The 25,042-nt window shown below is 33.2% G+C and overlaps 6 protein-coding genes across 9 annotated transcripts; 4 read left to right on the plus strand and 2 right to left on the minus strand.

Annotated features, from left to right (window-relative positions):
• The first annotated feature begins 762 nt into the window (after positions 1-762).
• LOC120219496 (microtubule-associated protein TORTIFOLIA1-like) lies at positions 763-4,762 on the plus strand. Its single transcript, XM_039216314.1, has 6 exons — positions 763-1,625; positions 1,913-2,104; positions 2,443-2,542; positions 2,639-3,324; positions 3,398-4,267; positions 4,369-4,762. The coding sequence occupies exons 1-6, from the start codon at positions 945-947 to the stop codon at positions 4,564-4,566; spliced, it is 2,727 nt and encodes a 908-aa protein (XP_039072245.1). The 5' UTR covers positions 763-944; the 3' UTR covers positions 4,567-4,762.
• Positions 4,763-9,973: 5,211 nt separating this feature from the next.
• LOC120219497 (vacuolar protein sorting-associated protein 22 homolog 1) lies at positions 9,974-11,895 on the plus strand. 2 transcript variants are annotated; one of them, XM_039216315.1, is made up of 7 exons: positions 9,974-10,094; positions 10,200-10,310; positions 10,398-10,533; positions 10,923-11,077; positions 11,387-11,494; positions 11,581-11,670; positions 11,760-11,895. In XM_039216315.1, exons 1-7 carry the CDS (start codon positions 10,044-10,046, stop codon positions 11,850-11,852), a joined length of 744 nt encoding a protein of 247 aa, XP_039072246.1. In that variant the 5' UTR covers positions 9,974-10,043; the 3' UTR covers positions 11,853-11,895. The 2 variants fall into 2 exon arrangements, with proteins under 2 accessions (XP_039072246.1, XP_039072248.1); XM_039216317.1 differs by having other exon boundaries at positions 11,764-11,895.
• A 1,581-nt stretch (positions 11,896-13,476) lies between these two features.
• On the plus strand, positions 13,477-16,636 carry LOC120219498. Its single transcript, XM_039216318.1, has 7 exons — positions 13,477-13,812; positions 14,224-14,364; positions 14,470-14,835; positions 15,254-15,499; positions 15,681-15,773; positions 15,952-16,152; positions 16,256-16,636. The coding sequence occupies exons 1-7, from the start codon at positions 13,492-13,494 to the stop codon at positions 16,469-16,471; spliced, it is 1,584 nt and encodes a 527-aa protein (XP_039072249.1). The 5' UTR covers positions 13,477-13,491; the 3' UTR covers positions 16,472-16,636.
• Positions 16,637-16,797: 161 nt separating this feature from the next.
• Positions 16,798-18,418, minus strand: LOC120219499 (protein FATTY ACID EXPORT 5-like). Its single transcript, XM_039216319.1, has 3 exons — positions 18,085-18,418; positions 17,581-17,668; positions 16,798-17,033 (listed from the first exon to the last, which is right to left on the minus strand). Exons 1-3 carry the CDS (start codon positions 18,281-18,283, stop codon positions 16,856-16,858), a joined length of 465 nt encoding a protein of 154 aa, XP_039072250.1. The 5' UTR covers positions 18,284-18,418; the 3' UTR covers positions 16,798-16,855.
• An 845-nt stretch (positions 18,419-19,263) lies between these two features.
• LOC120219500 lies at positions 19,264-20,880 on the plus strand. 3 transcript variants are annotated; one of them, XM_039216322.1, is made up of 2 exons: positions 19,264-20,067; positions 20,098-20,880. In XM_039216322.1, the coding sequence occupies exons 1-2, from the start codon at positions 19,278-19,280 to the stop codon at positions 20,745-20,747; spliced, it is 1,440 nt and encodes a 479-aa protein (XP_039072253.1). In that variant the 5' UTR covers positions 19,264-19,277; the 3' UTR covers positions 20,748-20,880. The 3 variants fall into 3 exon arrangements, with proteins under 3 accessions (XP_039072253.1, XP_039072252.1, XP_039072251.1); XM_039216321.1 differs by having other exon boundaries at positions 19,264-20,048; positions 20,079-20,879; XM_039216320.1 differs by having other exon boundaries at positions 19,264-20,880.
• A 2,193-nt stretch (positions 20,881-23,073) lies between these two features.
• On the minus strand, positions 23,074-24,635 carry LOC120219501 (GDSL esterase/lipase At1g28610-like). Its single transcript, XM_039216323.1, has 5 exons — positions 24,346-24,635; positions 24,040-24,264; positions 23,810-23,958; positions 23,464-23,740; positions 23,074-23,372 (listed from the first exon to the last, which is right to left on the minus strand). Exons 1-5 carry the CDS (start codon positions 24,611-24,613, stop codon positions 23,098-23,100), a joined length of 1,194 nt encoding a protein of 397 aa, XP_039072254.1. The 5' UTR covers positions 24,614-24,635; the 3' UTR covers positions 23,074-23,097.
• Between the last annotated feature and the right edge of the window lie 407 nt (positions 24,636-25,042).

A 25,042-nucleotide genomic window follows, 5' to 3' on the forward strand; every position in this document is an offset into this window, starting at 1 on the left:
GATTCAAATTCTATTTTAACTTCATCAAACAGGTTCAAGACCGTATGTCACCACAATGCATGTTTATATCTTAATATGGTATTTATATTCAATTATCATTATTATATAATTATATACATATTTAGGGTTGTTTGAATTTCATGAACTTTAGTATAATTATTTTAAGTACTGAAATGGCACAAAATTACATACACTTTTAGATAGTAAAATTTTATGCTAGTGTATCTTTGTCAATTTCACTTATTTTATCAAGTAATGTAGAATTTAATAAATTTCTTTAAATATTTTCAATTGGTATATCCAAAAAAACTAAATTAAGTTTATTACTTAATTTTAATATATTTAGGTTTTATTTTTCACATTATAATTTATACAATCAATATCTTTATTATTTTTATATCATATTCCATTAATACAAAATTACGAAATATACCCTGGCCAACTCATCCTCTCTTTCATTAAACCTTTAAAATTTAAATTTTCATTTAAAAATGATATCAAAATCCCCATTTGATTCTGTTCAGATCTCAGCTTTACCCTTACTCCATCTCTTTTCTCAAAACTCAAATCTTTGAATTCTCATTCTCTTTCTTCATCAATTTTACTTTCAATGTATGCAAGATCCAATCCTTCTCTACAAAAAGAAGAAGATAATTTTAGAATAATTTCATTGCCTCATAAATCCCATTTATTTGTTTGTTTCAGTCTCTGAAATTCCAGTTCCCTCTTAAGAGATTAACACATTTTTCTCTCGTTGAACTCCAAAAAAGAATTATTTCCTCGTCAACTCTTCTTTCGATGTATGAATTTCACTTGGTAGAAAACTTTCCCACTTCCTTGAAATCCCATTTTTTCTCCTAGTTTAATCTGTGAATTCCATTTTCCCCTTCATTTCAGTCTTTGAAATCCCTAGAAACCCTATTGTTCTTCTCATTCTTTTGACAATGAGTAATCCCCAAGCATCCAAATCAACAAAACCTTCAAAGTCTTCAACTTTAGCTCCTTCAAAACCCTCTTCACTTTCTTCTCACCTTGCAATGGTAGAACTAAAGCAAAGGATTTTAACCTTACTTTCCAAGCTTTCTGATCGTGACACTTACCAAATTGCTGTTGAAGATCTTGAAAAAATTATCCAATCCATTTCCCCCGAATCACTTCCCATGTTGCTAAATTGCCTATTTGATTCTTCCAATGATTCAAAACCAGCTGTAAAGAAAGAATCTTTAAGGTTACTATCAACGCTATGTAATTGCCATGGTGAATTGGCAGCTTCCCATTTGACTAAAATCATTGCTCACATTGTCAAAAGGCTAAAAGATGCTGATTCTGGGGTGAAAGATGCTTGTCGTGATTCCATCGGAGCTCTTTCAGGGAAGTATTTGAAAGGGGAAAATGGAGGGACTCTGGTCGGATTGTTTGTCAAGCCATTGTTTGAAGCAATGGGGGAACAGAACAAAGGGGTGCAATCTGGTGCAGCAATCTGTATGGCGAATATGGTGAAATGTGCAGCTGATCCTCCTTTGGCTGCTTTCCAGAAGCTTTGTCCAAGGATTTGCAAGCTGTTGAATAGTCAAAACTTTATGGCTAAAGCTTCCCTTTTGCCAGTAGTGGCGAGTTTGTCACAGGTTTGGACAATATAACTGATTTTAGCTTGATTTTGATCATGTGCATTGTTGAACTCATAAGGATAGTGGTGAATTTATGTTGTTAATATTTGTGGATGTTAAATGGAATCTCCATTGGAAGTCTTGCAATATCTTAATTGTTTTACCATGTGCTTTTTTCTCTGGCTGCTGGTAATGTACATTTTCTTATGTTTGATCGTGGAATTTTGGTAGAATTAATTTTAATATCTTTAAATAATCTCACAAAAAAATGAATTTCTTTGAAAATTATGATCACATTGTTGCAGGTGGGAGCAGTTGCACCTCAGAGCATGGAAGCTTTGCTGCAAAGCATCCATGAATGCCTTGGGAGCACAGATTGGGCGACACGGAAGGCAGCTGCTGATACTTTAAGTGCCTTGGCATTACATTCAAGTAATTTGATTGCAGATAGAGCATCTTTGATGATTACTGTACTTGAGGGTTGCCGCTTTGACAGGGTAGCTTTCTGGCTTCATTTCTTTCATATAATGTTAACACACACTCAATGCGATATGTATAAGCTATTAATAGATAATGTGAGTTTCGACTGGATGAATTCATGCTCTCTGAAATGGTTTTGCATTTCAGTTGGCACATTATGATTCAGGAAGGCTAGCATTTTGTCCAATTCCTTACAAACCAATGTAACTCTTGCATCGTGGTCCTCTAAATGAAGTTGTTCCTATGTGTTTGTCCTTCACTGCCATCTCTTCTAATAGTATATGTATGGTGTTGCACAAGACTGCCTTATGGAATTCTTATCATTTTGAGTAATGTTTAATTATTGGTCAAACAGATGAAACCTGTGAGAGATGCCATGACTGAAGCGTTGCAATTATGGAAGAAGATTGCAGGGGAAGGAGATGCTGCAGCTGCAGATGACCAGAAGTCTCATGGTAAGTATGTTAGTTATGCGTTTCTATGCTTTTTCAGGTTGTCCTTATGATGTTTAATCTTTCTCTTATTGGATTAATTTACTACTACTGCTGCAGATGGTGACGATACTCAATCTGCTGAATCATCACAAAAGAGTGGCTTGAAAAATCCAAATGTTTGTGATAAAAGAACAGATCCATCAGGAAAGGATTCATCTAACAATCTTTCCCCTACTTCAGATTCTGTTTCCCAAGGCAAAGGTGGAAGCATTCCTGACAAAGCAGTTGTATTTTTAAAGAAGAAAGCACCTGTGTTAACGGACAAAGAGCTGAATCCTGAATTCTTCCAGAAACTTGAAACGAGGGGTTCTGGTGATGTACCAGTTGAAGTAGTTGTTCCTCGTAGACACCTTAATTCTTCAAACTCAAAGAATGAGGAAGAATCCAAACCAGATGATCCAGACATGAGAAGGAGGTCGAATTGTATGGGAAACAGCCAAGCAGATGATTTTTGTGCATCTTCTGGCAGCAAAAACTGTAACATTAAGAGAGGAGCTGCTGGTGTGTCGGATAAATGGCCCGAAGAAAAGATAAATGGAAAAGACCTAAGAACAAGGGCTTTTGATGCTAATAACAGGATAGATGTAAATCAAAGGGAGCAATCCGGAAATCGTTTAGGTTACTCGAAGGTAGATGGACAGTCTGAAGAATCCTTTATCAGCAACAAAGGGAATTGGTTGGCTATCCAGAGGCAGTTATTGCAACTTGAGAGGAAACAAGGGCATCTTATGAACATGTTGCAGGTATTTCTCAGTTTTCCATTTAGGGTTCCGGTAAGTGCTTTTTCGATTGTTAAGATTCATTGCTATGTTGTAGGATTTTATGGGTGGTTCTCATGATAGCATGGTAACATTGGAGAACAGAGTTAGGGGCCTTGAACGAATTGTTGAAGACATGGCTAGGGATTTATCGTTATCATCAGGCAGGAGAGGTGGTAATTTTATGGAAGGGTTTGAAGGATCGTCTAATAGATCTTTAGGGAAGTATAATGGCTTCTCTGACTATGGTTCCAAGTTCAGTGGGCGAGTTCCATATGGAGAAAGGTTTGCACAATCTGATGGAATTGCTCCAGGTGGGAGAGGAAGGGGACCTTTTTGGAGATCTGAAATGTCTGATGATTGGGATTTCCCTGCATTTGGTGCTTTGAGGAATGGGCAAATTCCATCAAGAAGAGCTCCAGCTAGCAGCAGCGGCCTGGATGGTAGATCACCCAAATCAGAACATGAGAGTGATCAGGTTGGTGGCAGGAGAGGTTGGGATAAGGGTCCTGGGCCTAAAAGGCTCGGTGAAGGACCTTCTGCTAGAAGTGTCTGGCAGGCATCAAAGGATGAAGCTACCTTGGAAGCAATACGTGTCGCTGGGGAGGACAGTGGAGCATGCCGAACTGGACGTGTGCCTGAATTGACTGCTGAAGCTCTGGGAGATGATGATGTTGGACCAGAACGAGATCCAGTCTGGATTTCTTGGAGCAATGCCATGCATGCCCTTCAAGTAGGTGATATGGATTCCGCTTATGCTGAAGTTCTGTCAACAGGGGATGATCTCTTGCTCATAAAGCTAATGGATAAATCGGGTCCTATGGTAGACCAACTTTCGAATGAGATAGCAAATGAAGCCTTCCATGCTATCTTGCAATTTCTTCTGGAGCCGGATTTGTTTGATATCTGTCTGTCCTGGATTCAACAGGTATCATTTCCCAATGTGTGATCATTTGAAGTTCAAGCTGCTTTAATAAAACATTATCTTTCTCAAGTTCCTAATTAGTTGTATGTCGTATAACTTTTCAGCTGGTAGAAGTGGTGTTAGAAAATGGACCTGATGCATTTGGTATTCCCATGGAGTTGAAGAAAGAGCTTTTGTTGAATTTGCACGAGGCGGCTTCCACAACAAATCCACCGGAGGATTGGGAAGGCATCGCACCTGACCAACTTCTACTGCAGTTAGCATCGGCCTGGGGGATTGAGTTGCAAAAGTTTGATAAGTAATCTGTTACTGGTAACGAAATCATGTGTTCTGCTTGCAAACTTCTTTTGGTTAGGATACTGGTTCAGTACATTTATTTTACATGAAGTAAATGGTAAGTGAAAAGATATTTTTCATTTTTCAAATGGCTATGATGGCATTGTGGTATAAATATAAATATTGATATATTCAAAGCTGGTTTTTGTGTGGCGTGTAAGATAGTGGTGAAATACCCAAAATTTTGGTTATTGGCCAAAAATGTAAAATTTTAAAGTTTAGTGATCAAAGTGTAAAGCTGGGAAAAGTTTAGGGACTTGAGTGGTAATTTTCCCAAAAATATTTTTATTCCATAAATGGATAGTTTACTCTTGAGAGTGTGGTTTTATTGAAATTAGATTATTGATCCAAAATTTGTGTTAAAAACTAGAAAGTGTTAAAGTTTGGTGAAAATTTGATAAATTTGATCGAATAGAAATTTCAGGAAAATTTAAAGAGCATTAAATTAAGTTTAGAAATATTATTTCCACATATTAAAATGATGAAAAATAATATGGACCATTGGATTTGAGAATTAATTTTCATGTTTAATCTAGACCGTTGGATAAAAATGACAAAATTGAAATATTTGAAAAATGGCATGGGCAAAGTCGGAAAGGGCAAGATAATTGATTTATTTTTTACTTTTTATTTATGACAAGGTTTATGTGGCATGGTATTAAGGGAAATATCAATTTTCATTAAGAGTAAAAGATATTTCTCGTTAAATGAATGTTTTATTCATTTAAGCTTAAATAAAGGCTAAATTAACATAAAATTAACCAAAATTTCATGAAACCAAGCCATTTTCTAGCCGACATTTCGTGCTCCTTCGTACCTAGGTAAGAGATTTTTTTGAGCAATTTCTTAAAGATTTTGGATCATGTCGTGAAATAAAACTTGTTCTATTCGAAAAGCGGTATCATTTGGTACTATTATTGCTTGCTAATTTGATTTGTGTTCAAAGATCTCGAACTCTATGGTTTATGTTCACATTAGGGTTTATGGAATTGATGAATGATTTTGAGGTTTTTGAGGTTGTAGAATAATTTCCAAGCATGATTGAAGATTAAAATCACTTGTACATGGTTATACGAACATATAAAGTTTCAGCCAAAACCCAGCTTTAGGGTAAAGATGTGTTTTGATGAAATTAATTTAGGGCTTTGATTGTAGAGATTGTATAAGGTTGAATCAATGTTGATTTCATGCTTATCGAATCAAAATCGAGTAAAATCATGAAAACTATAGTCTTAAACTTAAATTATTTAACCGAAGCTTGAACAAGGGAGAAAAATTATGTAGGGCCTGTAAATGTGTAAGAAGTATTCAACAAGCTTTAGAAAAATTTGGGGACCATTTGATAATTTTTAAAAAGTTGAGGAACCTAGTCGGCAATTATGAAAAAGTGTGGGTTGATGTGTGATTATGCAATAATTGATGTACTCTGCTGGAAATTAATGTTTAAGTGTTGCAATTGCTGTTAGAATGTGAAATTTAATTATTTTTGGAAAGTTTGTAAAAGTTGAGGATAAAATCACAAAGATGGAAAAGTTGGAAGCTTAAGTGAAAATGTTTGTAAAATTTGAATTAAATAAAATTTGAATGGTCAATTAGAAGTGTTAAGGTCAACATTTATGTTGTGACATGAAATTATTATCGAATGAATATTGAAAGAATTTTTAGGAGTCTATTTTCTATGTGTGCTTATGTTAGTAAGATTCTAACATGTGGTTTGAATTTGTATATATTCGGTAATGATGTGCATTTAGATTGTTTGTTGGAATCATGATGAAACAATATTAAAGCTAAGGAGAAGCTTAAGGATGTAATTTGAATTTCTAAGGAAGGTTTACAAACTAAGGACACTAGGTGAGTGCATTTAGTTCATATTTATGTTTCGAATAAACATTAAATTGCGATAAGTCAGTGTTGGAGTTATGTTAAGAAGTGACTCCTAGTGTTATATGAAATATAATTTAAGCTTATATGTTTATTTAGTAAGTTAATAGAATTAGTGAATAAGTTAAGGACACTATATGGTGAAATCTGCATATAAATTATGTTCTGAACAATAAGTTTCAAAAATCATTAGAAATTCTAAAAAAATGATTGGGGGATGAATCTTATACCATTGGATTTGTATATCAGTCTAGTTTCGTTTAGAACAAACGAAAATTGATTTCAAGAAGTATACAAAAAGATAAGAATTTTTAATCAGTGATAGGTCAGAAAACAAGACAACAAATTCTATCCAAGACAACTTCTGCAATCAACTTTGAAAATTCGCTATAAATTGTGAGAATTGAACTAGAAAAAGTGTCTTATATGGTTAGATTCGTATTCGAGTCTAGTTTCCAGTGGTATAAATAAAATAAATTTTAAATATCTATATTAATACAAAATAATTTTAAAATTGTGATAAATTCGTGAAGAAGTGAATTGGAAGCAAGAAATAAACTTAAAGTTTGGTGAGATTTATGTTTTGATTTGTATATAAAGTATTAATGTGAGTGCAATTTAATTATTTAATTATTCTGATTGAAGATGATTTGTGATAAGTCAGCCTCGTATTATTTTATTTAAAAAGTATAGTTTATGTTTTAATTTTGAAATTATTTTTATAATATTTTATCAAGTTTCATGAATGATTTCGGGTATGAACTGCCCATGTTATATTCTACGGTTATGATTTAAAAATAATTCTGGTTTGTCATGATATTTATTTAAATGGTTATGAATTAAAGTAAAGCTCATTGTATGTTGCATTGAGAGTCGTTGGCACATGAGGTTGGAGTGATTATGATATACTGTGGTGTTACCTAAAAGTACACTAGTATATATATTGATGTGATTGCATTTTGTGTGCACATTACGATTCTGATATGATAGCACTGTGTATGATTATATGTTCTGATTCTGATATACTGTAGTGTACCAGTGGGTGCACTAGTATATATATTTTGATATGATTGCACTTTGTGTGCACATTACAATTTTGATATGATAGCATTGTGTGTATTTATATATTCTGATTATGATGATATCACTGAAGTGATTATTGCGCTCACTCGTTTGACTCGTGTATCTTGTATTATCATAAATATACATTGGATTATGAAAATGAAATAAAGAAAGTTTTGAAAGTGATTGAAAGGAAAAATAATATAAAAATAAAAAATATGAAAGTTCTGAAATGTGTCTGAATGGAAAGTATATGCAAAGTACAATATTGCTGATGTTGATTATTGTGATTTTGATGTAATTATGAGAACATGATTTTTAGGTTTTTGATGAGGAAAAATACGGCTTGAAAAGCCTGGTTTGAAGTTTTAATATTTTTATTTAAATTACAGTTTATTCCTTATATTTTATGGATTCTATGTTTTAGTTATATTTCTGCCTCACTAAGTTTTACTTAGCGCGTGATGATTTTTTATGTGTATGTTCAAATAAAGTAAATGACGTGAAGTGAGGAATTTACTAGCATCTTATGGAAATCTAACTTACTAACGGTATCAGTAAGACATCCTAATTTTGACTTATTCGTGGCATGTGCATTATATTCGTTGGGTTGCTTTATCAGATTTATTTTAAAAAGGAATATGTAATATTAATTTAGAACTGTTTTGATTTTTGGTTAATTTTAGTTATAATCATATTTATAAATGAATATTATTATGATTGATTTTAAATGGGTTTTAAATTAAGCAGTATTTAGGCAATGATATATATATATATATATATATATATATATATATATATATATGATCAACTCTGAACTGTCTAATTACTGATTGTTATTAAATTTATTTTACGGTTTTATAGGAATAACGTTAAGATTTTTAAATTGAAGCAGGAAATGTTTAAACTTAAAATGAGGTTTTAAGTCTTTATATTCAATAAATGTTCGCGTGTGACATTTATGGCTTTTATATATATATATATATATATGGGCTATGAGTGTTACAAGTGTCCTCCGATGTAAATGTAACCATGAATGATATAGCATTTAACCAATAGATTTGTGATGAAGAGAGTTTTCTCCCTGTCATTTTCTTGCAATGAAACGAAACAATAAACTTAAAATATTATGAAGTCGGAATGATTAGAGTATCATAAATCCTCATATTAGGAAAATAAATCCGAGTGTTTACCTGTGTTGGCTGGCATTTGTAGAAGGTAATCATCTTGATGTTGATGACATGTGTTTTTGAGCTGACTAAGCACCCTGAAATCTTAAGAAAAGTGGAGATCCGTCCTGTCGTAAAAAATGCAAGCAATGCCTGCAGGCTATACAATGTGAGAAGAACCTACTGCTATATAGGCCACTGATTCAGTAACCAATTTGTTTCCATGACAATCTATCGAGATGTTTTATTTCTTCTTGGCATGTCATTTTGTAGTTAGCTCATAAGAATGTAGGCTGTCGAATTAGAACCAAGCGCTTGTTCTGTGAAACTGAACCTGATTGTCAACATTCTCGGTGTTCCTCCAGCTCAGTAGAATTTAAAGACCCAAATCTCGAGAATCATAAGAAGAGCATGGATTTCCAAAATTTAAGACAATAATTTGGGGGTGAAAATATTATTCTGTAAATGTTTTTGAGTTCGAGTACGTAATGGTTTGCTTCCAAAGTTATTATCTTAAAAGTTTTCATCTTTAATAGGTGAATCCAAATGTTCAGTAAAAGAAGCATTGGATTCATGTTGAAGAGATTAAGAAGTATACATATGATATTTTGATTAAAAATATTATTTTGTTGATTCTCTCTACTATTTAAAGTTATAAAATGATCGTTAAACTATTTATATGTCATAAATTTATTATTATTTTTGATAAAAATTAATGATTGTTTGAGCTAGACATTAATCTATTGATTGTGATATGATAATCTCGAAATCGTTCGGGTTGTATTTTGTGAATCAATTTTCCGTTTATATTACGCCTTCAAGTCAATGCTTGAAATATTATGTTGTCGGGCTAGTGCTTGAAAGCAAAGGCAATGTCAGCAGGCATTATTAAAATACGATTTTAACATATATCAGTCGCATGTTAATTTCCAGTTTAAAAGATCATTTTTTTAACCGAAAAGAATAAGTTTAAAACATATAAATAATCGAGCGATCACTTTATAACTTTTAATAGTCTAGAACTTTATAAAATATCATCCTATAATCAGATTAATTTGTAACATTTAATGATGAAATGTCATTTTATAATTTTTAGTGATCGGAATTATTTTATAACTTTTAATAATCAAAAATAATTTTTTTAATTTTTGATATTTGGAAATTATTTTTAAATTTTTAATAATTAAAAAATTCAATCGAGACTATTAGTATGTTTTGACTTTTTTTTAATTTAAAACGTGACCAGCTTTTTTTAACCCACTCTCAACTCGGCGGTCTGCTAAAAAAAGGAAACTAAACTTTGATCAGAAAAACGCAGAGAAAAGGGGAAAATGAGAAGACGACCTGGAATCGGAGGCCTTCAAACAGCTGCTGCTGCTAGGGTTTGCTTTCTCGTTCATTTTGATCTTAATTACGATTCTCCTAATCAATATCAATTACAGCCTCTACCTGTAATTGTTTGTGTAATTTGTTTCTCAAAATTTTAGGATCAATATCGATTATTGGGAGAAAATGTAGCCAAGTTACGGACCGATCTCATGAAGGAACAGCTCGCTACTTTCCGTTCTCAACTCGAAGAATTCGCTCGAAAACACAAGGTTAAGAAAAATTCCTTTTCAGTTTTACGTTTCATGATTTTGATCATTTCAGTTTTTTTCTAATTTCTACTTCTATATTTTTTGCAGAATGATATTCGTAAAAATCCGTCTTTTAGGTCACAATTTCATGAAATGTGTGCTAAAGTAGGAGTGGATCCTTTGGCTTCAAATAAGGGATTTTGGGCTGAACTTTTAGGGATTGGTGATTTCTATTATGAACTTGGTTGGTAACGAAATCCTTATTTTTAGAACAAATATTAATTGGAGAATTTTTCATTGTCTTTAAGATTTTCCCCTCTTTTTTAGTTTAAATTGATATTCTTTATTTTGAGAGCAGAGTTATGATCTTTATGCTTATTTTTTGGGTATATTTACCCATTTTTGTTTGGGAGTTCTATAATTGTGAAATTTATATAAATATAGATAATTTACCTGCAGATTTCTCTGCATTTTGGCTTGATATACAAATTCATATACCGGTGCTGTTTTTTTGAGTTATTTCGTAAATTCTAGTGATCAACTTCACAGTTTTAACCTTAACATGGAAGAGATTCATTTGTGTCAAAATTTGGTTGAGTGCTTATAATATGGTATTGGTATTTGGCTAGACAGGAGTTCAAATTGTTGAGATATGCTTGGCGACTCGGTCCCTTAATGGAGGGTTGATCGATCTGCAGGAACTCTGCAAATTGCTTCGTCAGAAACGGAAACATGATCGTGAAGCTGTTTCTGAGGATGACTGTTTGCGTGCTATAAGTAAGCTGAAGGTATGGCACTATGAAGTTACTTCATATTTGTTTTATACTGCTTATTGAGTGAGTTTGCTGGCCTTACCACATTCCCATCTTCCCTTTTCGACTCTTAGGATGATTGACAGGATAAACATGAGAATGCATATTGGTTTCCGTAGTTTTGAGCAACACGCTTGCTTGAACAGTTTTTGAATTGTGGTGCCATTATTTCTGCTTGCAGATCTGACTTCCTATTGCATTTGTCTGTAATGGAATCGTCTTATGCAAATTATATAAATATGTGTACTGCCATTTTTAAATACAAGTGTTGTTCAAATCCTCTAGACATTAGGTAGCGGATTTGAGGTAATATCTGCTGGAAAGAAAAAGCTGGTTCGATCGGTTCCAACTGAGTTGAAGAAAGATCATAATGAAATTCTGGAGCTGGCACAGGTTACTGATTCTTCAATTTTGTATTTTCTATCAAGTACCAAACGTGAATAAGTGTTTCATTGATGTTCTACTTGTTTCTCTCTCAGGCTCAAGGCTATGTGACTGTCGATGAGGTAGAGAGACGGCTTTCCTGGACGCATGGGCGTGCTATCGATTCCCTTGATACTTTATTAGAAGTAAGTTCTTACAAACGATCGACATGTATTTCATCTTACTATGGTATTTAGATTTGCAGGGTTTACAAAATCCGTGTTGTTTGATGCAGGAAGGTCTTGCAATGATCGATGATGGTCATAGAGATGGAAAACGTCGATATTGGTTTCCCTGTGTATCCTCCATCTCCTCATTTGGTGTTTGATTCACGTGCTAAGGTTAGAGATATTTGAGGCTGAATGGAAAAATATAAGAAAAATGATTGTTCCTCAATTGAAGCTTCCAAGCAAGGCAAAGAATCATGTTTGTTATGAATTATTGGTGTATGAATAAGTGAGGCTATTAAGCTATGACATGTTGCAAATGTATGAACTCCTCTTTTACAATTAGTTCCTTCCAAGGATCTTCTTCCTCGGAAGTTTCTTGCACCTTTTGTATTTGCTCTTCCCTCTATGTAAGTGTTCATTTAAGCTATTTTATGGATACATTTTGAGATCTAATAAGCTGAAGTGAACACTTTTTTCAAAGTGGTTGTGGATGATAATATTTTAATTTTATAGGATAAACACTTCTGTAGGAGATACATAAAATTATAACATTTTATTAATGTCTAAAAACTTAAATAAAAGTATAATACTTTAGAATATGCTCAATTAAAAATATAACATTTCAAAATAATTAAGTAAAACTTTAAAGTTTTCATAATATACTTAAATAAAAAGTTTTCAAGACAGATGAATAAAAGCTTAACAGCCGAACATCTACGACAACAATATTTCCTTTTAATTTATATTTATGTTCAAATAATATTAAAATCACATCATCTTTTATAAAAAAAAGTAGATGGAATAGTAAATTTAACTTCAAATATTTATTTTTTTATCCTTTAATCTTAAATTTTTTATAGACCACTTTAATTTTTAATATTTAAATTTTACTTAAATTATTTTTAATGAAAAATAGGGTAAACTATTATAATTTTAACATTGATTTGATAGTTCAACTATAAATAAAAAACCATATATTTTTTTTTAAAAAACTCATTATTTTCTTAAAAATATCCAGTCCAATAATAAAATATACGTAAACTACCATGATAACTATTTGGTCTTTGTCGTTAAAATATAATAGTCAAATAAGTTATTTCATTTAAAAAAAAAACAATTTGACTATAACTCGAAGGTTGATGGCTCACGTTATTCAAAATAAAAAGTAATTAAGATAAAAAATTAGGGGCTAAAGTTGTTATTATGTCAAAAATTATAACACATTATCAAATTTAATCAAACTACGATTTTATGAGAAGATTCGGAAACATTTCCTATTTAACAAAGTGAAAGGTTTCACCTTATTTAAAAGGTAATAAATTGATTATATTTTTAAATTTTAAGAGTTAAATTTATTTAATCATTTAGAATTAAGATCAAATTGATATAATATATATATTTTAGAGATTATAATTATTATTAAACCAGGTCAAATTATACATCTGTTTCGATTTTAACAACAAAATAACCTATTTATAATAATAATTAATTGACTAAATTGTAATTTTTTTAAAAAGGGACTCATTTGTAATTGAACTAATAAAATAGTGACATTGATTACATTTTACCCAAAATTAAAATGGAAGGTCGTTTAAACAAGAAACCGAAACAATGCGATACATCCAAAAATTAAAATCACAAAAAGTTTTACGCCTATTTTGTTACTTTTGTACCATTTTATGCAATTAACAGCTATATAAAATACAAACAAACTTGAATTTGGTTGTTCTCAAGTTCTTTTTATGTTTTGTCATAGCAGAAAAGAACTAATTTTTAATCGTTTCTCTGAAATCCATAATGTTCTTTTCTTCTTTATTTCCTACTTTCCTTCAACTGTTTTTCTTCTTCTTCTTCTTCTTCTTCTTCTCACATGTCCGAGCTGCAAAATTTCCATTTCACCCTCGAGATGTTCTGCCTTTATTGCCGAGAGAGGTTTCGTGGCCGATCCTGAACTCTCTTCACGGCCCCGTTGACCTTTTACCATCCTTCGTCGGCTCTGTTTCATCGCCGAACCGCATCATGAACTGGAAAGGTGCTTGCTTCTATGAGAACACGGCTTGGATGGAGTTCCATAACAAGACCGGCAGTGAGTTTGGCGGTGGAACTCTCCATATAAGGGTAACACCTATGGCCTTCTATTTTCTCGATGTTTTGGAGTGTTCTGCAATCTGGGTATCTCTTGGTTTGATTTGAAGTGCTTAAAATTAATTCGTTTGAGGTTTTTTTGGACTGTTCTTGTTTCTGGGTTTTGCTTGGTTTCAGCTGAAAGTGCTTCAATTTTGGTTTCTTTTAATTTAGTTTAGTTTCGATGAATTGAGGAAAACTGAATTATTTGGGATTTTTTATTTCGCTTTTCTATACGTAATTTGTCAAATTTGAGAGTGTAATTTGTCAAATTGAGGAAAATTGAATATTTGCATAACTTATGCTCTGAATGATGCAAAATTCTATATTTTGAATGATTGTAGAATAGGTTAAGAATACATCGGGACTTAATAGTGTGAAAATGGTATCTCTGTGCTTATCCAGGTTAGCTACCCCCATAGTTGGACTTGTATGGATCTTTATGTCTTTGCAACTCCATACCGTGTGACTTGGGATTATTATTTTTTGTCTCGGGAGCATACGCTTGAAATCAGCGAGTGGGAAGATAAAGCTGAGTATGAATATGTAAGTTTCCATTGTTAGTTTGAGTTACTTCAAGCGTTAGCTTGTTTCAGTTATGCATCTTTCCGGTGAACTCATACATGGAGTTTTATGTCATGTTTAAATTAGGTGAAACGCAAGGGGATTTCAATTTTCCTGATGCAAGCAGGGATGATAGGAACATTTCAAGCTCTATGGGATGTCTTCCCCTTATTTACGAATACCGGATGGGGTGAGAACTCCAATATTGGGTTTCTCGAGAAGCACATGGGGGCTTCTTTTGAAGAACGGCCTCAGCCTTGGGTTACTAACATCAGTGTTGATGATGTGCACTCAGGAGATTTCCTTGCTATATCAAAAATTCGTGGACGATGGGGTGGTTTTGAGACTCTTGAGAAGTGGGTTAGCGGTGCTTATGCTGGTCATACTGCTGTTTGTTTAAAGGATTCTGAAGGGAAACTTTGGGTTGGTGAATCAGGACATGAAAATGAGAAGGTATGACAAAAACCCTTTTATCCAACTAACCAAATTTGTTCCCTACATATTCTCTCTTTTCTTTCTGTCTGTAAAAACAAATACCCTTTTGTTCGCTATTGTTTTCTTGCTGTACTATAGACTTACAATGAGTATTTGCTTAATAGGTTAACCTAGCACCACATAAACACAGATTTTTTTTTTCATGATTATCTGATTTCCCCCTATTCAAATATGTTAAAGAATGGAAAATTTCAGAATCATTTAAATTTGTGTAAAAACAATGTTGTATCCAACTATCTTTATGTTCTTGCATAGATTCTTTGATGTTATTTCGACTGAATTTAGTAATTTATCAGGTATAACCATTTATTTGAGTTGTTCTGCCGGTACTTATTAATGACTCTTTTGTTATTATTTTATCTATCCTGGGTTGTAGGGAGAAGATATCATTGCAATTATACCATGGGATGAATGGTGGGATTTTGAGCTGAACAAGGATGAGTCTAATCCCCATATTGCATATCTTCCTCTGCATCCTGATGTTCGAGCAAAGTTTAACGAGACTGCTGCATGGGAGTATGCACTAAGTATGGCGGGCGAACCATATGGTTACCATAACATGATATTTAGCTGGATAGACACCATCGATGGGAATTATCCTCCTCCATTGGATGCTCACGTGGTATTTAGATATTCATTTTGGTACCTCGTACTAAGATTTTTGGTTTTAAGTTTTAGCACTACAGATAAAATGTTATTGCATAAAAATGTTGTTAATGCTTATGGTTCTTGTTCTCTCCACGGTTTGAGTCCAGAACTTATGCAGTTCATAGTTTCTAAGTGTTTGCCTGACAATCATACAGGTAGCTTCTGTCATGACAGTTTGGAGTAAAATACAACCTGAATATGCTGCTAACATGTGGAATGAGGCCTTAAACAAGCGTCTTGGAACTCAGGTACGATATCTTTCTTTGTTGGTAACATAAGTAAACTCATGGCAGAAATCGAGGTTGTAGCTTATTTACACTTATTTGGTCTTAAAAAAATTGAATATATTAGCTGTTCTTTGTTCCTGTTCGTTAAAAAAATGTGCTCCAATATCTTTTCTTTCTCTAATTATAGCGTTAACTGCAGGGTCTTAATCTTTCTGATATATTGGTGGAAATCGAAAAGCGTGGGTCGTCGTTTGATGAACTGCTGACCATTCCAGAACAGGATAACTGGGTGTATAGTGACGGGAAGTCAACATCATGCATTGCTTTTATCCTCGAAATGTACAAGGAGGCAGGACTTTTTAATCCGTTTGCCGACTCTATTCAAGTTACCGAGTTTACGGTGAGCTTACTTTGACATAAAGTCTTTGTTTAAGGTGATATAATTTCCCCCAAGTAGTTACTGATACAAGCTCTTGTCGATTGAATTAATATCGAAAACACAGATCAAAGATGCTTATTCTCTAAGGTTTTTCGAGAATAATTCAAGCCGGCTTCCAAAGTGGTGCAATGATGCCGACAATGTAAAGCTTCCTTACTGTCAGATAAAGGGCAAGTATCGAATGGAACTACCTGGATATAATTCTATGGATCCATACGCCCATATGAACGAACGTTGTCCGTCTATGCCTCCAAAGTACTTTAGGCCACGAAACTGCTAGACAGCTTCATTTATCGTTTCGGGCAATTCTGTGCAACGTTGTGTTCGGCATCAACTGTAAATATGCTAATCATACTAGGAATGGAGATGTCAGATACTCTCATGTATGATATAAAATGTAAGAACACGATTCCCATAGATTTACCAAATCCATTCTTCTGTTGAATTTTAGTCTTATATGAGTTGTAAATTCTAGTTCTGCTTGTTCTTTATATTTACATCTGATGAGCAAACCTGATTATATTGGGAAAATTAAGTGAACCATTCATTCCAATAACAAATTTAAACTTTAAAAGTGGGAAATTTCTCCAAAAGCAAACATAATTTTGGTAAAAAAACCAGTTTTTTCATATGCAACAGTCTATACTTTAGATTCATACACACATCAGAGTACAACACGTGTTATATAATTGAAATTTTCCAACACAAGAAGCCGAGCTTCAATGATCTTGAAGGAATTGTTAAAACTGGTATATCTCAGTGTAACAGTGTTATTCAGCCTTGGCCGGAAATGATTGCCACCGGTGGTGATTTTGTACAAGTAAAACCCTGTCATGAGAGCACTGCAACGAAATGCAACATGAGTTGATATCTCCTGAAGCTCTAATGGATTCTGAATTAACAAAGAAAACCTAAAATAAACCCTTATGTCCAAGTCAAAAGAGGTGGACAAATGGAAGCAGAGTGAAACATGGTGATCTGAAACTTTTGCATCAGAAATGGAAATAACACGAATTACCGGACGGAAATCAGGTTGAGTTAAATGTTACACCAATGATGGATCATAAAAGACATGCATATCATGAAAGAATCTGAAAATCATGAGACTTGTATACATGGTATTGAAATGCAACATACGGTCGGTCCGTAATAGGTATAAGATAAACCGGACATGGGGGTTCTATAATCAGCACCGTCGAAAGGAGATATTTTGGTACACAATCGAGCACTTAAGGTCTTAACTCATACAACACATTTATCAATATACGAGTATTGTTAGCTTTAGAAGAGCTTAATGTAAGATTATCCAGCAGGATCATCACAGTAATGATATAATTTGATAAATCGTATGAAGGGTACTGAATATATATTAACAGGCTAGCAACATACCTGATTCCGGCAACAATTCCGGCCGGCATAATTTTAGACGTTTGGTAATAACGTTGTCCCATGATCCATGTCAGGGCAGCCGCAGTAACTGGTTTAAAGGTATATAATACAGATCAGTAAAAAGAAGAAACATTTTCCATCATTGAAGGGGAAGATTGCAAGCAAGCAGACAATACACAAAATCAACTTTCATGAACATAGCAAAGACAGTTTTTTCCCTAGAAATTCATCAAGAAAATAGCATCAATTTGGATCAACAATATCCAATCTGATTCATGATTTCCACAATGTAACAACATCATCTATGATCAGTGATCCAAAAAAGTTAAAAAAAAGTCTCCTAAAATATGAACACCAATTAAATTGAGTACCTTGAGACTACAAAATCATCTATTACCTAACTACAGATCATAAGGGTAATTAAACAAAAACCCAGATCAAATTTACAACAAAAAGTTTATAAAAGGCGGGGGTGAAAAGAAAGATGAGATTTTGAAAATTTACCAGTCTCAAGAACGAAAGCAATATAAGAGTTCTTTTTCTTCTCGAAAGCTTTAAGGCTCAAATATCCAGCAAGAATGAGAGTCAATCCAGCGCCTACACCCCCAGCAAGTGATGCTGTGCTTCCTCTCTTCAAATACCCAATTACTCCTCCGGCCACGAGAATCAATCCATAAGGGATTGTGAAGCAAAAATCATGCATTTTGGGTAAAGGGTTTTTTTGCTAGAGAAAATTTAGGAGTAATATTGAGTTGAACTGATCAAAGGGGAAAAATTGGAACAACAGCAATGGGATTTTTGTTTTGAGTTCAGAATTTTTAGTTCTTAAAGATGGACTTTTTCTGGCGTGTGGAATTTCTAATTGGTCAACCCTCAAAGGCACCATTTTCCCTTCAAAAATAAAATAAAAAATAGCAAGTTGAATTATACAGGATTCCTCAATATCCTACTTATCTCAATAAATCAAAAACTAGCCATATATAGGTAGAGTAAAATTCGATTCAGTTCAATATTAAAATATTCTATTTGATTTAACTCAATTTGTAATTTCATATATTTTATATGGTTAAAAAGTTTAAATAAAATTTGGGTCATAAAATATAACTCAAATAATTTAAATTTTTAATAATTAATAGATTATTTTTCAAGTTGAAATCGGAGTATAACCCGTAGTATTTACTTATTTTATCATTAAATCAATATTTTTAATAATATTTTAATATTTTAAATACATTTAATAACATATATATAAAAAGCCACCTATAAAAAGTTTTCAATAAATATAGTTATTATATTAGTTGCGAGTAAATGAATATAACTAAATTGAGTTAATTAATACAAAACCTAAAAATGATTGCACTGAAATAAAAGGGATGAGATATTTTTAAAATTTTTAAATTTGATAAATTTTTAATTTAATTTTTGAATTTTATTTTAATCTACATTAATTTTTAATATAGTTCATGAACTTTATTTTATTTCACATTTTTTCATGAAGTTGAAAATTTGTAATCATCAAAACGATTAAAAATGAATTTAAAAATTAAATTATTTAAAAAAAATGAAAATTAAAAGATGCTTTCTCTCAAAATAAAACACTTCTAAACGTCATCGTTTAGGGCCAGGAGGGTTAAAATCCAGGGAAGGGTTTCATATATCAAATACAAAACTAAAACCTTTCACTTGAGTCAGAGCAAATGTTAAACCAGTTTCGCACCCGGATCCAATCTTCAACCCGCTCCAACCCGTTCAATTCGTTTTCCAGTCCTGTGCAAACCCTAATCCCCAAATCTTCGAAAACCCTAAAAATGTCTACACTCCAAACGGATGGAAAACCAAGGAGACTCGTATGTCCAACTTGTTCTAAACCTGCCCGAGTCTGCCTCTGCAATAGGATCCGGACCCGGAACCTCGACAATTCCGTAAGTGTAACTATTCTTCAACACAGTTCAGAAAGAAACCATCCTTTAAATTCAACTAGGATTGCAAAGTTAGGACTCAAGAATCTGAATGTAGTCACTGTTTCTGAAGTTGATTTTGAAGCCCGGTTTGAAATCAGGTTGTTGGAACCGTGCCTTGAGTCAGGTCTGGGTATGGTTGGACCGGAAAGTTCTGGGGTTGTTCAAGTTTTGGGAAAGGAAGAGAGCCGGAAATCTGGTTTTGAGAGTTTTGGTTTAGAAGTTGAGGGAAATGGGAAGTGTCCTGATGAGAAAAATGGGAACTTGAATGAAAAAAATGGAGAATTTACTCCCTTTAGTTTAGAAAATGATGTTAGTAGGAACCAAAATGGGGTAAATTATTTTAAAAGTGTCGACTTTTTTAAGGGTTTAGATGTTCCTAGTGGTGATGGACTGTTGTCAGAGTTAACTGGTAAAGAATATGATGTTGCAAAAGGTTCAGTGGCTATGGAGAATCCTTGTGAGAAATTAGATGAAGGGTCTAATTTTGATGATACAAATAAACCTGTTTTAGATGACAGAACTGATTGGCCTAAAACAAGAGGTGATAGAATTGATTTTGATCGAAATGGAACTGTTTGTCGAGATAGAGAAGGGCCTGTGATTGGTGCTACAATGGTTAAGTACGGAAATGTTATTGATCTTTCTCATATTTGGAAAGTAGATATAAATGGGAAGAAGCTGAAGTTTGAGCACATTTTGGAATCAACAGGGGCCAAAGAAGCTTTGTCCTGTGGTTTTGTTGTGAAAAAGCTTGGAAGGAGGAAATCAGACGGGAAAATGGAGGTGGAGGTGGAAGTGGAAGAGAATGAAGAATTTGAAGTCAAGGTCCCACGAGGATCAGTACTTCTATTCCCGAGCCAAGATGCAGTTGGAGTTGATGAGCTTCAATCTATGCATTTCGAGGTGAAGAATTTGATTGTGTTGGACGGGACTTGGTCCAAGGCAGGGAGAGTTTACAATGAAAATCCATGGTTGAAGCTTTTGCCCCATTTGAGGTTAGATTTGGACAAGATGAGCTTGTATAGTGAAATAAGGCATCAACCGAAGGCAGGATGTTTGTCAACCATTGAGAGCATTGTATATACTTTGAAGGCTTTGGGTGATAATGCTGATGAACTGGACAATCTCTTGGATGTATTTGAGTCCATGGTTGGAGATCAAAGGCGCTTGAAAGATGAAAGGTTGAGCAAACGCTCGAAAGAATGATTCTATTAAGTTTTGATGTTTCAGTTTACTTCGTTTCACACTAATAGCCTTATGCCCCTATGTATCCGAAGCTTGTGAAGAACGTTTTCTAGCTTGGTCATACCACTTATAGTGAGAACATTGAATTAAATGTAGCAATTAACAATCATATTAGTCATTTTCATTGTATTGGTTGAAGATGTTACTATATATTAATAAACACTCGCCTATAAGTCTTTAATGTCACCCTTTATCAATTGATACCCCTGTTCATTTTCCCTTAACTTTAGGTTGAGATCCAAATGTGTTTCTGTTGGTTTACACCAATCGTACTGATCTTGATTAGTAATTTTAAGATGTATTTTAATATCTATGTATGAAGATTGTACTATCATTTTTAAATGATACCGTGGTAGGTGATCTCCATATGTTATTAATCCTGTTTTCTATGAATGGATCAATGAAAGAATTAATTAGATGCAAAGTAGCTTTCAATAATTTAAAAAATATTAATCCCTAATTGCATAGATTGTATAGCTATCTTATATTTGATATAATGCAACAAAATAACCTAAACGTTTGACAGTGGTTTCAAGTTTACCCGTATTGTTTTTTTTTTAACATTTAACTCCTTAACGTTTCATTTTAGGTCAAAAAACACCCTCGTTGGATGAAAACCGTTAGTCAACTAACGGGTAACGCATGGAGATGACATGGCAAGCTTACATAACATTGCACGCTGACGTGGCAAATGCCACATATGCAAAGGTGATGAGGTGGCATTTGCCACATCAACAAAAATTAATTTTTTTTAAATAATTATATTATTTTTTAATAATTTTCAACCAATACAAAGATGACACGTGTCATCATTTCATTGGCTTATATATTAAATTGTAAAATTTGCCTTCCGGTAAGAATTTATGCTTATTTTTTAAGGTGACGTATCTTTGTCATAAACTGATGGTTTGATTGTAAGAGAAGTGATTAATACTTACCAGTTGCTCATTAACTTGTTCCTTATTCCCCAGAATTAAGCTGAAAAATGATATGAAGCACGCAAAACTCTAAGATTTATGAACTTATGGATGCTGGAAGGCAAATTTTACAATTTAATATATAAGCCAATGAAATGATGACACGTGTCATCTTTGTATTGGTTGAAAATTATTAAAAATTAATGTAATTATTTTTTTTTTAAAATTAATGTTTACTAACGTGGCATTTGCCACATCAGCGTGCGATGTTATGTAAGCTTGACATGTCATCTTCATGCGTTGACAGTTAGTTGACTAACAATTTTCATTCAATGAGGGTTTTTTTTGACTTAAAATGAAACGTTAAGGGGTCAAATGTTCCAAAAAAACAATACGGGTAAACTTGACACAACTGTCAAACGTTAAGGTTATTTTAATGCATTATGCCAAATATAAGATAGCTATACAAACTATACAATTAGGGATTTAATATTTTTTAAATTATTGAAAGCTACTTTGCATCTAATTAATTCTTTCATCGATCCATTCATAGAAAACAGGATTAATAACATATGGAGATCACCTACCACGGTATCATTTAAAAATGATAGTACAAATTAACTTATCTTCATACATGCATATTAAAATTTTATTTGTCAATAACTTGATAATAACTTAGTATTTTGCGTGCTTCATATCATTTTTCAGCTTAATTCTGGGGAATATGGAACAAGTTAGTGAGCAGCTGGTAAGCATTAATCACTTGTCTTACAATCAAACCATCAGTTTATGACAAAGATACGTCACCCTAAATTTAATTGAAATTTGATAAATTAATTAAGAAGTTATACATGAAAATAATTTCAATAAACACAACGGTAGAAAGCGTTAATGGACACTCGATGAACTTTTATAACTCTTACAATATTATTAATACGAACCAAAATACAAATATAAACACTACTAGCTTCGGTTAATTTACAAACTCCACCAATATAGCTTTGCTAAGCTCTCCCTTTATATATGGTATTTTTCCCACACTTCATTTCAAAACTAAGACTAACGACATATGTATGTTTGAAATTCTAACCACAGCCCCGTTTCATTATTCATATACTAAAACAATATTATATTAGCCTATTAAAAATATTTTTACATTAGTTTTTATAATTCATTAAATAAAAATAAATTAATTTTAAATTTTTGCAAGGTGGTTAGTAAAAATTTGTCCCGTCTCCCAATTAAGTTCTCATAATTAACTATTTTTTCTATTTTTAAAATATATTTTAGTTAATAAATTAATTTTATAAGAAAAATCTAAACATTATTTTCTCACCAAACTTGGATACATCTCAAATTCGACACTTGAATTATAAAACATCCTATATTATAATTTACATCTCTGACTTTGGATACATTATTCCCAGTTTGTTTAAAGTCGATGTGGGACACAAGGCTTCTAAACTAGGAATGGCATTCATCAGTTCTGCAAATGCAACGCTGGCAAACCATCTGTTGGCAGCATCTGTATAATGTATACCATCCCAGTTTATGTATGAAGAAGGATCTTTGCAGCATCGGTCCAATGGCGGATAACCGCAAGATTTCGAAGGATCGTAGTTGTAAACACCTCCAGTCCCGCAGCATGCCTTGAGTGTTTCTTTAAACCCTGAAATCGTTTGAGAAAATTTGATGTGAAGAAATCAGGTATTGATGATGGATTAAGTTTTTCCTGTTTTGAGCAGAAGTAGAAAATTTACCGAATTGTTCCGGGGAATGGTAGATACGGGTTGAGATATTGTAATAATCGACATAGATTATGTTGATGTCGGGATGTTGGTTTCGGAGTCCGTGGAGTTCTCTTCGAAGCAACTCGTTATGGTATTCGGTGAACTGGTTCAACCATGTTAGACAACCGGTCAAGGGATCATATTGATCCTTGCTTGAGCCTTGAAATCTTGCCAGAAAAGATGGGGAGCATCCAATTGGGAAGTTTCCGGGGACCAAAAATGTCTCCGCCCCTAACTTGATCAACTCCTGCATATATTGTGATTTTAGAGTTTAACCCGAATTCAATATGACAAAATTAAAATGAGTGATTCTTACGTTGATTGATGAAGTTATAACACCAACAACAAGAGGAACAAGTTGTCGGATTTTCTCAGTGTTTTTCCCTTGCCAGAATGGATGATTGTAATCATTTCCTCCAATCTCTCCCATCACAATCAAGGAGTTCCGGAGGAACTCTCTGCAATCTATAAACTCACAGCAGATTAGCATTTGAACACAAATGAAAATTTTGGCAAACTCAATCAAAACGAAGTAAAAAAGCTTACTTAAAGAAGGTGAGCAAAGAGATGGCAATAAATTTTTGAAGGAATTCACTTCGACTCCCAAAGAAATATTGGTGGAGACACTCAGGATCCCTTGTTCTGCAAGGAATGAAGAATTGAGAGCAGTAGCACCCGCCACTGCAAAATTCACTCCCTTTTGAAATTCCTCCCATCCTCCACTTTTAGATCCATAAAATGGTGGTAGAAGGGAAAATCCCAATGCTTCAGCTGCAAAACCATGTTGAATTTCGGCACGGATATTAGACAAGAATGAAGAGTCGGAGCAACAAAGAAGATCGATATACTTACCAAGGAAATCTATAACCAAGCGACCGTCGCAGTACCGCCCAGTCGGATGGTGAAAATAGGTACGGCCATAGGGAGGAAATGCAGAATGAGGACGCCTGCTGGATTCTGAAATCGAAATCTCGAGTAAGTTGCCGGTATCGGTTAAAGAATCACCAAAACTGAAAATCGACGTGAAACATCCGTTCACCGGTGAATTAACGCTGGTTATTGTTACAAAGACAGAGATAATAACAATGAACCGTTGTTTCAGCCAAGAACATGATGCCATTGATGCATACAATCAAAGAGAATTTCTTTCTGCACCTACAGCCTTCAAATGTGGATATTTATATTTATACTTCCCTACCAAAAAATTCATTTAATTATAAGAAAAAGATATATACTCCTTATCTGACCTTTTCAAATGATACCGTGGTAGGTAATTTCAATTATTTTTCATTGTAGGAAATGTAGATTAAAAGATACGTCTACTTCTATCATCATTTTTTGTGTGATAACGTGGTAGGTAAGTTTCCATATATGGTATATATATATATATATATATATAAAATATAAAAGATAATTCCGATTATATGTAAATGGGTCAATGGGAAAAAGAATCAGATGCAGAGGTGCTTTCTATTATCATAAGTTGTTGAATCTCTAAGCAACAACGTATATCTTAATTAAATATTTTATATAAAACAGAATGATTTTA

Source organism: Hibiscus syriacus, unplaced genomic scaffold (genome assembly GCF_006381635.1).
Source record: "Hibiscus syriacus cultivar Baekdansim isolate YM2019G1 unplaced genomic scaffold, ASM638163v2 tig00110206_pilon, whole genome shotgun sequence".
In the NCBI taxonomy this organism is placed as follows: domain Eukaryota; kingdom Viridiplantae; phylum Streptophyta; class Magnoliopsida; order Malvales; family Malvaceae; genus Hibiscus; species Hibiscus syriacus.